Genomic DNA, 16,265 nt, shown 5'->3' with positions numbered 1-16,265 from the left:
CCGATCCTGACCGTGAAATCCGGATGGATGGAAACCCTATTTTCCATCCGTCTGGAGGATCGGATCGGATAGGATCGGATGAAAACGGACAGGGGGTCAATTTTCATCTGATCTCCCATAGAGGAGAGCGGGGATCTGACAGCTTCGTCTCTGCACACAGAGCGGAGACGGAGCTGTCATCCGCCTGCTCGGCGGATCGATCCCCCCACTGAGCAAAACGGAAAGCCCGTGTGAAAGGACCTTAATAGAGATGAGGAAATTATTTTGCTATTACTAGCCATATATATCAAGACACAGCAACGAAATCAAATATGTTACAGGCAACAGGCAATTCTCCCGAATAATCTCCCCTGTTTCCAATTTGTGGAGATTGCTTTCTGTTGGGTTTCTTGAAAATGTAATTAAAGCCAAAACCTTTTCCAGTGACCAATAGCCCTGTCCTTTTCTATGGATTACTTCTCACTTCCTGTTGTGTGTCCAGGGCAACAAATGAGAAGAAATCTCTTCAGACTTATGTGCTTTGGTCTCTGAAGAGTGATCTGCATTTGACAGATGATAAGGATTCTAATCTATCTATCTATCTATCTATCTATCTATCTATCTATCTATCTATCTATCTAACCATTTATCTATCGATCGATCGTGCATTGCCAAAGTATTCGGCCCCCTTGAACTTTTCGACCTTTTGCCACATTTCAGGCTTCAAACATAAAGATATAAAACTGTAATTTTTTGTGAAGAATCAACAACAAGTGGGACACAATCATGAAGTGGAACAACATTTATTGGATATTTCAAAAAATTTTAACAAATAAAAAACTGAAAAATTGGGCGTGCAAAATTATTCAGCCTCTTTACTTTCAGTGCAGCAAACTCTCTCCAGAAGTTCAGTGAGGATCTCTGAATGATCCAATGTTGACCTAAATGACTAATGATGATAAATAGAATCCACCTGTGTGTAATCAAGTCTCTGTATAAATGCACCTGCACTGTGATAGTCTCAGAGGTCCGTTTAAAGCGCAGAGAGCATCATGAAGAACAAGGAACACACCAGGCAGGTCCGAGATACTGTTGTGGAGAAGTTTAAAGCCGGATTTGGATACAAAAAGATTTCCCAAGCTTTAAACATCCCAAGGAGCACTGTGCAAGCGATAATATTGAAATGGAAGGAGTATCAGACCACTGCAAATCTACGAAGACCTGGCCGTCCCTCTAAACATTCAGCTCATACAAGGAGAAGACTGATCAGAGATGCAGCCAAGAGGCCCATGATCACTCTGGATGAACTGCAGAGATCTACAGCTGAGGTGGGAGACTCTGTCCATAGGACAACAATCAGTCGTATACTGCACAAATCTGGCCTTTATGGAAGAGTGGCAAGAAGAAAGCCATTTCTTAAAGATATCCATAAAAAGTGTCGTTTAAAGTTTGCCACAAACCTGGGAGACACACCAAACATGTGGAAGAAGGTGCTCTGGTCAGATGAAACCAAAATCCAACTTTTTGGCAACAATGCAAAACGTTATGTTTGGCGTAAAAGCAACACAGCTCATCACCCTGAACACACCATCCCCCCTGTCAAACATGGTGGTGGCAGCGTCATGGTTTGGGCCTGCTTTTCTTCAGCAGGGACAGGGAAGATGGTTAAAATTGATGGGAAGATGGATGGGGCCAAATACAGGACCATTCTGGAAGAAAAAGCGATTGAGTCTGCAAAAGACCTGAGACTGGGACGGAGATTTGTCTTCCAACAAGACAATGATCCAAAACATAAAGCAAAATCTACAATGGAATGGTTCACAAATAATCATATCCAGGTGTTAGAATGGCCAAGTCAAAGTCCAGACCTGAATCCAATCGAGAATCTGTGGAAAGAACTGAAAACTGCTGTTCACAAACGCTCTCCATCCAACCTTACTGAGCTCGAGCTGTTTTGCAAGGAGGAATGGGCAAAAATTTCAGTCTCTCGATGTGCAAAACTGATAGAGACATACCCCAAGCGACTTACAGCTGTAATCGCAGCAAAAGGTGGCGCTACAAAGTATTAACTTAAGGGGGCTGAATAATTTTGCACGCCCAATTTTTCAGTATTTTATTTGTTAAAAAAGTTTGAAATATCCAATAAATTTCGTTCCACTTCATGATTGTGTCCCACTTGTTGGTTCTTCACAAAAAAATTACAGTTTTATATCTTTGTTTGAAACCTGAAATGTGGCAAAAGGTTGAAAAGTTCAAGGGGGCCGAATACTTTCGCAATGCACTGTATCTATTCTTTCTATCTATCTATCTATCCTTTCTATATATCTATCTATCCTTTCTATATATCTATCTATCCATCTATCTAAAAATGAATGTCATGCAGAAACTGTGATGATACCTGGTGATCTTGCCATGAAGATCTTTGTTCAGGCACTTCCTGTTGCAGGGTGACAACGCTCTGTCCCTGTCTGTCTCCTATGTTGCCACCCTGTCACTCGAGCTTCCCATGGGGACTACATGTGACCATTCCAGCACACATTGCACAGGCACGGTCCAATGTTGTCACCATTAGGAAAGCCGCCAGGGAAAAAACATGCAGTCATCACTTGAGTTCATATAGCTGCCAAGAGGCTGCAGGAGGTGAGCAGCACTGAGATTTAATAAAAAATGAAAACTAAGCTAGTAATGCAATTTTATTTTTTAAAGCTGATAGACGTTTATGGTATACAGTGTAATTAGGGTGTGCGCCTACTTAAAAGTAATATTAAAGGCAGATTTTTTAATAACAATAATAAACATACAAAACAAACATCTTCTACTTACCAGCTCTGTGCAGTGGTTTTGCACAGAGCAGCCCAGATCCTCTTCTTCTCGGGTTTCACGTCGGCGCTCTTGCCCCCAATAGCAAGCAGCTTGCTATGGTGACACCCAAACAGGCTTGCTCCCGAGCCGCAGCTCTGTGTTTCCATTTACTCTGAGCTCGGCCCCACCCCCGCTCTCGCCTCATTGGCTCACAGGCTGTGATTGATCGTAGCGGGAGCCAATGGTTCCTGCTGCTGTCTCGGCCACAGAGGCGTAAGAGACCCCTCAGGGACAAGGCTCTCGTGGACATCGCTGGATTGAGATGGGGCTCAGGTAAGTATTAGGGGGGCAGGGGAGGGCTGCTGCACACAGAGGATTTTTTACCTTCATGCATAGAATGCATGAAGTTAAAAAACCTTGAGCCTTTACAACCACTTTAAGGCCCCTTTCATTCGAGGTTGACTTCGTTTTGATCAGCAGGGGATCGGTCCACTGATCCCCCGCTGATCAGAGCGGGTGGATGACCGTGTCTGTGTGCCCTCAGTTTATGCAGAGTTGGCAGGAACAGAGCTCACTCTGCTCTATGGGGCGGCCGGGAGTAAACAGACCCAGCTGTCCATTTACACCAAACTACCTCTGATCCAGTCCGCCTAGACAGAGGAGGATGGATCCTCCTTCTGGGTTTTTTTAAGCGGATGGGATTGGATTAGAGGTAGGCGGATGTTAAAGTGGTTGTAAACCCACCTTGAGATCTTTTACCTATACAGTAGGCAAGCCTTTAATAAGACTTTACTATAGGTAATGTAAATATTGCCTAAACTTGCACGGTTTAGGAGATATTTACATTGCATGTAGCTGATGACGTCATCGGAACATGCGCTCTGAAGAAATGGCCGCCCATGCTGTTTCTTTAGAGCCATGTGCCATGACCGGCGGCTCCCGTGCGCATGTGAGTGACGTCACGCGGCTCCGGCCAGTAATACAGCCGGAGTCCACAGACCCGGAAGGAAGACGGGCAAAGATGGATGTGACTGCCAGCGGGGACAATGCGGACTTCGTTTGCAGGCAAGTGTCACATGCATACTAGCACATTATGCATTTACTTTGCAGGGGGTGAAAAAACCCGAAAATAAACAGGAAGAGTTTACTTCCTCTTTAATGGACACAATTCCATTTACACCTGCTGGTCTATAATGAACCATCCGATCAGGTCCAACTGAAAAGGGACAGGCGGACCTGATCAGGTCCTTTGTGTGACAGGGGACTATGGGCCCCTAAGTATTTGCTGAATTTGGAGCATGTAAGTCAGTGACTCTGTACCCCTGTGACAGAGGATCCGTCATTGGTTTTACCATATCACTAACTCACTAACACAAGGTAATTATCTCTGGTGTACATCTGGCATTCAGGGCCAGCTTAGCTGGGGACACTGGGCCAGCTAAAGTCTGGGGACAAGCGTCTTTTTTTTTTTTTTTTTTTTTTTTTAAAGCATACAACCTTTTAACCTTTTCTCTGCCGACAGCTGCACAGCACCGGGCGCCTGCTGGAGGAACAACTGCCAGAAATGATGTCCGACCTCCTGGCCATCACGCGGGACAAGATGCTATGCCCTTCCGAGTCCATGCTGACACGGTCCCTGTTGCTGGAGGTCATCGAGCTGCACGCCAACAATTGGAACCCACTGATGCCAAGCATCACTCAGTACTACAATAAGACCATACAGAAACTCACAGGCTGAAGGGTGACCCCCGGAGAGAAGGGGAGGAACTGCCCACAGGAAACATAACTAGGGTAGGGGGGAGATGTTTGCCACCCTTTGCATACGCCGGGATGTATTTTAAGGACTGGACTTGCCATCGGTGAAGAAGAAGCAACGTGTGTTCCTAAACAGCATGCTTGAAAACTTCTTGACAAGGGAGGGGGAGGGGGGGTGACAGCCTTCTTTTCAGTCCAGTCTTTTACTACAAAACAACCCCCCCCTCCTCCTCCTCTGTCATTGCATATTGTATGAGCCTTGGCACACGCACCAGAACACGGTCACTGTAGGTGCCATGGATATGTATGTTAAATGGCAAATGCCTGTTATTGTTTACACACAATGAGAGGGCTTGCACTGGGCAGTTGGCGGGAAGGCTTTTTTTTTTTTTTTTTTATTATTTTTATTATTTTTTATTTTTAGGGAGATGTTTTAGGTGGAGAGAGGCATACGTATGTATTGACCAATTACCACCGTCGTAACTGGGAAGTTGGCGCATTCACAGCCTTGAGTCACGGCTTTTGATGCCATGTTAGGATTGGCATTGGGCAACCCTGGCCCTGCAGCTGATCGAGTCCCATGGTGCTGTGCACAGACCGGCAGCCACAGTTAGGAAGGGTACAGGTGCCCCCAGCCTTAAATTAGGACACTGCAACGGGTTGAGTTTAATTGCACTCTTTATAGTTTTGACATTTTGCTTTTATTAGCTTCCAAGGGAGCCACCAACAATGGACTGGTTTGTTACTTTATATTATAGGGAGAATTACAGGCAGATAAGAAGCAGACTCTTATCTAGTTCCTTTATATATATATGTATATATATATATATATATATATATATATATATATATATATATAGTCTCCAAAAACTACTACAGTTACTCTGATCTCTAGTCATTTACAGTATTTGACATGTCTTCATCCTTATCATTAGGAGTGCCCGCGCTGGCTGTTAAAATGAGAGATGATCTGGAGTGCAGTCTCTACGCGTTTTTATACAGATACAGGAAGTGATGTCACTCTTCAGCATTGAAAAATAAATTTTTACAGATGTTTTTTTTTTTGCTTGGAGTTTCTTTGGTGATTTGGTTAGCGTGATGGATATTGGTCCTAAAATCTGCCCAGTTTGTTCGATTTTTTTATTTTTTTTTCCCTGGCGAACCACAATGCAATATGTAGTCTCTGTTCTTGTATGCAAAAAGGTTTAAACAGCAGATTCTGTTGCTTTTGCATATAACTAGAAAAATATGATAAAGCATTAAAAAGATTGTTAAAAGCGTCACTTATAAGTGACTTCGGATCTCATGTAGGTCCTTAGTGCAGTAAATGCATCTCTTTTGTATTTTTTAAAGCTGGACTGCAGGCATTTAAAAAAAGACATTAATTCAGGTCTGTATTATTCAGTGTATTATTCAGTCCACTGTACAACAGAGCTCAGACTAAGGGGGGGAGGAGAAGCAGCACAAGGAGTCAATCAGGTGTTGCTAGAGTGCAAGGAGCCTTCTGATAGAAAAAGAGAGCAGAGTGACAGGTGAGGTCATTAGTGTGCTAACTTCTCTTTTTATTGACTAGTCATAGGCTGGGGGCTGTAACTGTTACATGCAGCAGAGAAGACTCAGGTCTCCTGTCCTGCCCGACAGGACTGTGCTGTGTAAATCTAAGATCTGGATGGACACAGATGCATTTGCTTTGTCAGGTAAAATAGCTACCTTTTACTGAGTGCATTCTGTCGTCTTAGTTAGCTTCTTGCCTGGATTTCAGCATTAATCACTTATTGATCTAATGCCTCATTTCCACTGAGCGGTACGGTTCGGTACGGTATGCAATTTTTGCCGTTTACATTGTCAAAAGTTGTGAATGGTACCCTAATTCCGAACCGTACCGCTTTTTTGGGACCCTTTCATTGGGGTACCAAGCACATTAGTACCGTACCAACAGGGTGAAGCTATACTGTTGAGGTATTGTTTTTGCTGAGGTACTGTTGGCGGAAATGCAAGCCTGATCAAGGTGTACCGTTCCGAACCGTGCTGAACTGTATTGTACCGTACCGTTCAGTGGAAACTAGGCATTAGAATGTGTGCGATCCATTGAAGCTCATCAATTAGGAGACACAACACCATAAAATTACGCACAACTATTTAGCCTACTTTACTTGCGTATCATCTGTGTCCTTGTTTCCCTGAAGTGTAGCACAGGGAGCCACTGGTGGTACGCATGCTCGCTGTTGGATAAACCATAAATAACCTTGTGGAAATGCTATTGCTCCTTCTGTGGTTGGCTCATCCTTGCGGTGTTGGCTACCAGTGTGGGGCACTAGGGGGTGCATGGTGATTACACCAGCATCCTGCAAGTGTCTGCTTCTGTGGTGCCTGGGGCCCTTTGGAGTGGATGGTGACTGCTTTGAGTCATATGTAGAAGGAATCAATCAGACAAGTTGGAAAACCTGCTCTGATCACTACTGTTTCTCCCCTGAGATGCAGCAAGTGGCCAGCATCACTCATTCCTTTTTTTTTTTCTCCTACATTATTACAAACCAGAATGTTTTTCCCTGATGAAGATTCTTGTTAAAGGATCCGTGGGCCATATCCACTGCTCCAGGGGCACTATATGCAATGCAAGGGTATAAGAACACTTTATTGCAGATTCTTACCTGCTTCTGTGATGTAGATATAGTTATCCTTGCCTGCATTGCTAAGGATGTAAGGGTATGTCTAACCTGTAGTCACATGATCAGGCTCAGCAATACAAAGCTGCAGCCTTAGCATCCCCTTTATGCTTACCAGTGTCATAGAAAGTATACCGCCAAAGACAAAACGATTTGTAGGGTATGTTTGTGATTTGAGTTAAAGTTCTATGCAGACTTCTGCAAACATGTAAACTGGGGGTAGGATTGTAGGGCATTGTGTACACATACAGAGTATGATTACCGTTGTTGTAAGGCAGAGAAGTTAGAATTTTCTCTTTTACAGTTTTAAGAAGTCTTAGCTGGCTATGGATTGAAGTGGGAAGAACATTGGTAATTATATTAGGTTATAGAATATCTTGTGTAGCAATTATATATGTTGTATTTTTTAATAAGAGAGGAGTTTTCCTTCAGAAAACTTGGACAGGTACACAGTGTTTGGATTCTTTTCTGGCTTCAATGATGTGCGGCATGCCGCTGGTGGCGTAGAGATGCTGAAGAATTTCAGGTCACATCTCCGCTTCCTGCAGGCCAGTCAGGAAATGATGTCACCGCTGGGCCGTTTCCTTATTTACTTTCTCTATTGATCGTTGACTTAGTAAATCATCCCCGATGCTTATTAAACGTTGAATTCCAAAGACGAGAGGGGAAAGGCAGGGTGGCTTCCTGTTCTCTGCTCATCCTGAACTTTCTGGGAGTAGAAGGAAGTTTGATTTTTGAAGTCCCAAGTCCCCCATCAAAGAGCATCAGGATGAGTGGCCCACATTCTTGGGCCGTGCATTAATGTTTTAAGAAATAACTTTGTCTTGGCGACCACAGCCAAGCGTTTTACTTTGAAGGACGTGTCTGAAACCTGAGCAGTTGCTCATAAAATTATAAAAACAGCGAAGGACGATTAACAAGCGCACAAAGTGTGGCCATTGACAAGCAGTCAGGTCATCTAGACTGACAAATTGCATTTCTGTGCAAGAATTACACATTAAGTCTGCCACAGTCATCTTCCCCAACACAACTGATCTACTGATGTGACCCAGACAGTTGCTTATTGGTTTAGAAATCTTCCTGGCATAAAATAAATGTGCGTGAAGTAGCCCTGTGATATATATATATATATATATATATATATATATATATATATAGGGAGTGAGGGATGTACCGAAAAACATGCAAAAGTAGGCGTAACTTTTTTTTGTTTATAAAACTTTAATTTGGCATCAGCTGATCCTCAGACCCTTCCCCATACTGTGAGGGGTGGAGATAGTCCAAGACCAAGAACATGCTTTATCCAGCTAACACAACATACATATAAACATGAGGCATGCACACCCATGACATGACAGCTACAGCAGGCGATAGAGTCCCCTCCACAGGCACTGACACAATGGCACAGACAGGACCTGGGTATGGGGGATCTGCAGCAGAGTGACACCATCACAGCACAGCCTGGTGCAGTCCAGTAAGGTGTGGACAGACAGTGCCACGCACACATTCTTCATAGGAGGAGATATTACTACAGACACATGGGTGTTAAGCAAGGCCCCTCCCACAGTCACCAGGAATGAGACAGTGTTAATGGACAGCAGGGTCTCTTCCACAGTCACCAGGGATGGGGCAGTGTTAATGGACAGCAGGGTCCCTCCCACAGCCACCAGGGATGGAGCATTGTTAATGGACAGCAGGGTCTCTTCCACAGTCACCAGGGATGGAGCATTGTTAACGGACAGCAGGGTCTCTTCCACAGTCACCAGGGATGGGGCAGTGTTAATGGACAGCAGGGTCCCTTCCACAGCCACCGGGGATGGGGCAGTGTTAATGGACAGCATGGTCCCTTCCACAGCCACCAAGGATGGGGCAGTGTTAATGGACAGTAGGGTCCCTCCCACAGCCACCAGGGATGGGGCAGTGTTAATGGACAGCAGGGTCCCTTCCACAGCCACCAGGGATGGAGCATTGTTAATGGACAGCATGGTCCCTTCCACAGCCACCGGGGATGGGGCAGTGTTAATGGACAGCATGGTCTCTTCCACAGCCACCAAGGATGGGGCAGTGTTAATGGACAGTAGGGTCCCTCCCACAGCCACTGGGGATGGGGCAGTGTTAATGGACAGTAGGGTCCCTCCCACAGCCACTGGGGATGGGGCAGTGTTAATTGACAGCAGGGTCCCTCCCACACCCACCAGGGATGGGGTATTGTTAATGGACAGCAGGGTCCCTCCCACAGCCACCAGGGATGGGGCAGTGTTATTGGACAGCAGGGTCCCTCCCACAGCCCCTAGGAATGGGGCAGTGTTATTGGACAGCAGGGTCCCTCCTACAGCCTCCAGGGATGGGGCAGTGTTAATGGACAGCAGGGCCCCCCACAGTTGCCAGAAAAGGAGTGCTAATGTAGAGCATGCCCCTTCAACATTTACCAGGAGGGCATACCTTAGTTAAGTTACCTAGGCCATTCAAATTTCACATATTGGTAGAGTAACTTTTTCTCTATAGTAATTCATCTTCTCTTTCATTGCAAGTAAAAAATGAATTCCAAGCAGAAGCAAAATGTCGTCATTGAGTTTTTGATAAATGAGAGGTGCAGGCTGTCTGACATTCATAGAAGGCTACAGAATGTTTACGGAGATGACACCATTGACGAGCAATGTCTTGTTACTGGTGACTCTAGTCAATGGTGTCATCTCTGTAAACATTCTGTAGCCTTCTGTGGATGTCAGAAAGCCTGCACTCCTCCATCAAGAATTCAATGACTGCACAATACTTCTGCTTAGAATCCATTCTTTATCTGCACAGAGTTACTATAGAGGAAGTGTTACTCTACCAATATGTAAAATTTGAATGACCTATGTAAGTTAATAAAAAAAGTTATGCTCACTTTTGCACTACTTTTGGTCCAGTCCTCGTGTATGTATGTATGTATGTATATATATATATATATATATATATATATATACGCACTCTCATATTTTGTTTGCTTTTTTTTTTTATAACCATTTGAGTCAGCATGTTTTGTGCCTCTGTCGATGGGCAAATCCAGTGTTCATTTCACTTTGAGCTCAGTTTAGGATGCTCCTGAGATCATTCACTGATCATTGACGACAGGTTCATTCATCCTGCTTTTGTATTCCCCTTGACTTGTATGGTGAGAGAAGCAGTTCCAAGGCAATCAAAAGCCCATCAACATAGACCCTAAGGCTAATAAAATATGAAAATACCAAATGATTCATGAAGTTATAACCTTTTTCCTACGTCAGTCTTTGCTGCAGTTGAAAAGCCCAATCTAAGTAACCTACTTGCCTTCTGATGGGCTTTTCCCATCCCAAGGGTTTGGTGAGTGATTTGGAGCTTGTTCTTTGCTTTGCTGGGGATCATAAAAGCTCTTGTGCTTTATGATTCTTTCACACTTCACACAGTATATACTGGATCTTTTAATAGCTAATGTTGTGCTATTGGGTTGCTGTTTATTTAAAAAACAGTCTTGCCAAATGCCAATACTCTGAGTGATTGCATTGGAAGTTCTGATAGTTGACATGTCTTATGTGGTGTATGGTGCAATCAATCAGTTCTTAGACTATCTCTTGACATTGAAAGTGTCTATCAGATCCAATAGACGGTTTAGGAGTAATTTGTGCATTTGGGTACTGCTAGAGTAACCAATCAGAAATCAGATTCTTACAGCTCAGTCCAATTAAAGAGCATTTCTGATTGGATACTGAGTAATTGCACTCTAGTGATATTTGCATTACGTTACTAAATAAAGCCTAGATAAAAGAACAACTTTCTAGGGATAAACCCACTATATATGTTTATTTCTGGGATTAGTTGTGGTTTTCTCCTTCAGATGAAAGATTCTGCTGAAATTAGAAGCAGGTGTAATCTCGAACAGGGCTGCCAGTAGGTAGACTGAAGTTTACTGGTAGTTCCAATGTTGCTGCCAACTGCGAACCCACTGGGGTTTCCATAGTACGAATAACTAGTGACTGTTCTGGTAATACATCATACAGAACATTGAACTGGAATGTGCTGTAGACTGTATTGGTTGGCAGAGGAGTGTTATTGTAATATGCATGTTACTGAAGCCTACTGAGTCTGGCAGGGCTCACTAGGAGTGTAAAACGTTAGGTGTATGTGCTCTCTGTTCCCGGAATTCACGGTACAGCAGAGTCTAGACTGATATATTGCTTTTTCCGTTGATAATTCGAAGAGGGCAGATCGGTTCTTTTTGAACGTTATTTGGCTGTTGTCCTTTGAAATGTTAAGGCATTGTCAAGTATGGTCGTCAAGAAACTGAATCCATATTCCTATTAAATTGAATCAGTAATTGTCCTGTCATGCTCAATGTGACAATGGCTTTGCCCAACTTGAGATGCTGAATCGTTAATAGGCTTGTTCTGTCGCATGTTTTGAAATGGAACTACTCTAATTACCCCATAAAGGTCCTTGCTGGGATCCCTCTAAGGAATTTGAGTCACTATTGGTCCGGTTCTGTCAAAGAATATGAAGTGAGGGTACTTTGCTGGCTTAATGACCCTCGTACAACTTCTCTATGGATTTCTGAGTCAGCACTAGATTCCTTCAAAGAATTTTATACAACTGTGGTCATGTTTCTTCAGGAAGGTAAATCACCATCAGTAGTCTGTTTCACGTAAGCTGACCAGGCTAGTCACAATCTTTAGATTAGGTTGAATTTCAGTTAATTACCTTTCTCCCAAGCAAGAGAATCAATAATAGTCTTCTGCATAGTTGATGATGGCGTTTTTTTCTGCGAACATAATTTCGCCTTGTTCCCCTTGAATTTGAGAAAAACGAGGTGGACCATATATATGTATATAATGTAAGAAAAAAGAAAAATCAAGAATGATGGTTGATTCCGCTATATAAGGCCAAGTTGTGCCTAGATTGGCTGCAGTTTCATTCTTTTGTGGATTATAAGACTATAGCCACATTTAATAATAGATGGTCTTTTCTTAACCATTTACCTCTCACATTATAACTAATACATTTGCCTTGTGTTCTTTATAATGTTGTATTTCTAGTGGACCTGAACTGTGGAAGCTGTGTCCAAGAAAGGTCAACCAGGACTAGTCATCAGTGTTGCCTGTAAGCTAAACTCTTCTCTACTACTGACTTACCCCAATATCTTCTATACTGACTCTTTGTGTAGAAGCGCAAGGCTTTGTTTCCTAATGTCAGAACTTCCATCCTAACGAATGGTAATTTGTTAAATGGTGGGGAAATGGTGAAGAAGCAAAAGGAGATGTAGCGAAAGCACAGATACGCAGAATGAATAAACCGAAGGCAAGGAGATCTTTGCACTGCAGGTCCCAAGGGACAGGTTCCTCTCCAGAAAGGAGAACAGTGAGCAGCAAAGTAGTGATGTCATCAAATCTCATAAGCCTACCAGGCCGAGTACTGAAGGATACATTTTAACTTGGCCAACTATTGTGTACATGACTTCCTTGCTGGCACAACCAGCCACTAGCTGTTAGGGAAAGTGATTGCATAGGTTCGGAAGACTTTTATCACCCCAATAAGCCCAATAAGTTTTAGTGAGTATGGTTCCCAAATTCTTAGCATGGGATAAACTGAAATAGTCCATCAGTCTGCCCTGTGTCAAAGGAACTGTGAAGAAACCTGAGGGTAAGCAGTTCGTGCCTAGATGTTGAACCATTTTCTGTTGTCTGTGAGCATTGCTCTCATCGTTAACAATGACCTCAGATTAAACCTTTAATTTTTCGAGTGTGAAAAATACCAGATAATACTAGCAACCGAAACAATTTTTCTGTGCCCGCTTTTTGTTTGGCTGTATATACATGCCATCGTTATCATTCCTCAGTGTCAGTTGGTTAAAGACGACTGAACAAAATGAGTTCCTTTGATGGACCCACCCATTGTAAGGCAAAGACAACAAGACGTTTCCATTGTGTGGGAATCCATGTGTTTGTTGTGTCTTCAGAAACATTTACATTGAGACGAGATCTATAAATTATTCAGCTTGGTACTTTCTTCAGAAGAAAATTACCTGGAAATCATTAAAACCGCCGCGTTTTACAGCGAGATTGTGTCCCCTATAGACGCTCACAGCTACTCAGCAAGAACTGTTTATGAAATATTTAGCTCCAGCGTGTGCCACTAAAGGCATTGTGTGAGCAGAAAATGCTTAACCCTACATATTATGTCCACCTTTGTGGAGATGTTTATGTTGCCTGACCGGCACCGCTGTGCTGCGTGTTCTTTGGCCATTAAATCTGCATTTTCCTTAATTGCTCATATATGTTTACAGATTAGGCCGTTGGAGGGAAAACGCAATCTGTAATGTCTGTAATCTGGTGGCTGAATTTAGGGAGAGACCAGACCACTGCACAATTGCTTACAGAGTGATCGTTGCCTAAACAGATCAAAACAACCAAGCCCGTGTCGACACCTGCCAAGCCCCAATCTGTTTGTCATTAAACTTTCATTTTCTGTGTCTATAGCTTTAGGCACTCCCTTTAAAGCAGTGGTCTCCCAACTGCGGCCTGGGAGCCCTTAATGTGGCCCTTTGCTTGGCTTTATCTGGCCATTGGGACACTATTCCACCAACTGACACCAATGATGGGACACCATTGATGGCACCTTTCTTCCCATGAATACCAACAATGGGGTCTTATCCCCCACCCCCCATCAAAGCCAATGATGGCCCATTGTTTATGCCCAGCTGATGCTGGGGGATTTTCTACTCCCACTGACCCCAGTCTGCCCCCCCCCCCCCTAAAGCCTAAAGAACAGGAAACAGGCCCTTTGCTTAGACAGTTTGGAGACCCCTGCTGTAGAACAACCTATAATGGGAGAAATGTAGCTTGCTGTGTCTGACTTCCTCCAAAAATGCTATGTGCGTGGCTATATCTAACATTATTATTTTGGTTCACTGGCCCAAAACATATGTAGATTAGTGAAGTCAAAGCCATGAGCCACATACCAGCCAGGCATAGAGAGGTCAGGAGTGGTAGGCTCCATGTTAATTCAGTGCAGATCTCGCAAGGTAGTTCCAGGAGATTGCAGGAAGGACTCCACATGAATATACTCTGATGGAAGGCCAGTACATGGCCAAGGCCTATAGACAGCAGGTAAGAAGAGCTCAGTCAAAGCTTGAGAACCTTAGTGGGGCTCACCAGGCAGGCAGGTTAACAATCAGTGTATCTCTGCACATCACCAAATAATAGGATAGTCAGGATATGTCCAGAGCCATTAAGAGATTCTTATTGTTGGGTCAAAAAAAAATAACAAAACCAAGACAGTCAGCCAAAGGCATGCTGGGTCAGCAGTGGAAGGGATCATCCAGGTATGACAGGACAGTGGCGTGGCATCCTTCTCTGGCTGTCTGTGCTAATTGCACACACACACCCTTTGGCCGGAAACCTCAGAGTTGTGGGTGCATCACGAAAAATGGTGCTACTCCATATTCATGTGTATGCACGCTCTGGGAATATGGCCCTTCCACTGATGACCTGGTCCTTTGACTTGTATCTCACATACATACTACTCCAAAATCCCTTCACCTAAAACAGTGGGAACCATTTGGCAATACAGAATTTATGAGAAGTCAGCTGAAAGAATAGCTAATACAGAATTTGTTTTGTGTGCACTGAACAGAGCTACTTATCCAGAAAAAATTAGTGGTGCTCAGCACCCTGCTCCTGCGCTCAGAACCTGGTCCTCAGGCTGCCTCTAGCTCGGAACTTGTACTTATACTTGGCATCCACTAAGGCTAGGCTTTGCTGCCCTCTATGACCAGGGTGGTCGACCAGACACTGTAAATCCAAAACAAAGAAAGGATGCACCAGCCTAGCGCATTATCCTCAGCGAGTTTTATTAACAATAAAAGGGTAAAAATCAGCTACTCACAAACATGCGTAAAAGTCAAGCATTTCAATTCCATAGAGCAGCATCTTTACAGGAGTCCAATATCTCGTGAAAGCGGAGGGCTGACGCGTTTCGAGGCTGTGCCTCTTCCTCAGAGCCTGGAGGCCATGACTGAGTCAATGACTTAAATATGGTAGACAAGGCCTCCACATGACCCTCAGAGATGTGGGAGGAGATACCACCCATATGGGCGTGGCTACACAGTTAATTGCCCAAACCATAGCAGACTTTAATTGGTATAACCTATTACCTACTATATACTACTATACCTACTTATCCATCATGGTCTCCAACCAGTGAATTACAGTATGAAACATGCATTGATCTCATGCCTGTATGATAGATGGCTGCCACATATAGGTTTTTAGTTTTGAAAACATAGTTTGAGTTTAGCTTCACTCAGAATGTGATCCCACACTCAGAAAGTCCTGTTGTAGTATCCGGTGTCTTAATATTAACATGTCCGTCGGCTTTGTTTAATGTATATTTATGTCTTACTGTGCCAGTAACACTATGAAGCGACTTCAGGATTGTTTAGCTGCGTTTTTGTACAATATTATAAATATTAATTGTTTGTAGAAATATACAGGGATCCATTATCCAAAACACTACAACAGTCCCAAAATTTTGTGATGAAAGGACTGCGTTCTGCCGGGTTAGAGCCCAAAAAGCTAAATTCTAAAAAAGCTAAAAGCTAAAGTGTTACTAAACCCACAACCGTAGAATAAGTCTGTATATGCAGGAAAGCATGCTTGTTATACTCACTGTGGAATCTAAGGGGTTAATCCTCCTCGTGTAAAAAGGCTGTTTAATTCTGTCTTCTCTGATCCTCCCTTTCTTCCACAGTCACCAATCCATCTGCTGATAGAACAAAGCCTTGGAGGCACTCTGCACATGCTCAGTTTAGTGTGTATTGTTAAAGAGGTTTTTTTCCTTTTTGGGAGAGTGCATGCGATCAGCACAGGGCCAATCAGCACTGTCCAGACAGAGGGTCAGGAGTCATGCAGCCTCAGAGGAGAATGAAAACTCCTCCTACAAGCTTTAACCAGACTCTAAAAGAGGTCACAACACTGCTCTATACTGCTGATGAGAAAAGGTATTTAGCAGTTTAATTTACTAAAATAATTGCATTTCCATGTTCTGTGTGCT

The 16,265-nt window shown here is 43.5% G+C and overlaps 1 protein-coding gene across 2 annotated transcripts in view; it reads left to right on the top strand.

Moving 5' to 3' along the window:
• Nucleotides 1-5,309, top strand: part of CTIF (cap binding complex dependent translation initiation factor) — a 419,667-nt gene extending 414,358 nt beyond the window's left edge. For both annotated transcript variants that reach the window (XM_082254608.1, XM_082254607.1), the window contains one exon: nt 4,304-5,309. In XM_082254608.1, the coding sequence (XP_082110734.1) occupies nt 4,304-4,519 (216 nt within the window). In that variant the 3' untranslated portion in view covers nt 4,520-5,309. The remainder of the gene's footprint in view (nt 1-4,303) is intronic.
• Nucleotides 5,310-16,265: the final 10,956 nt, after the last annotated feature.

This window comes from Pelophylax lessonae, assembly GCF_965119305.1.
Source record: "Pelophylax lessonae genome assembly, chromosome: 1".
NCBI classification, from domain to species: Eukaryota; Metazoa; Chordata; class Amphibia; order Anura; family Ranidae; genus Pelophylax; species Pelophylax lessonae.
Note: the sequence above shows the minus strand (reverse complement) of the source record. Positions and strands in the feature narration are given on the sequence as shown.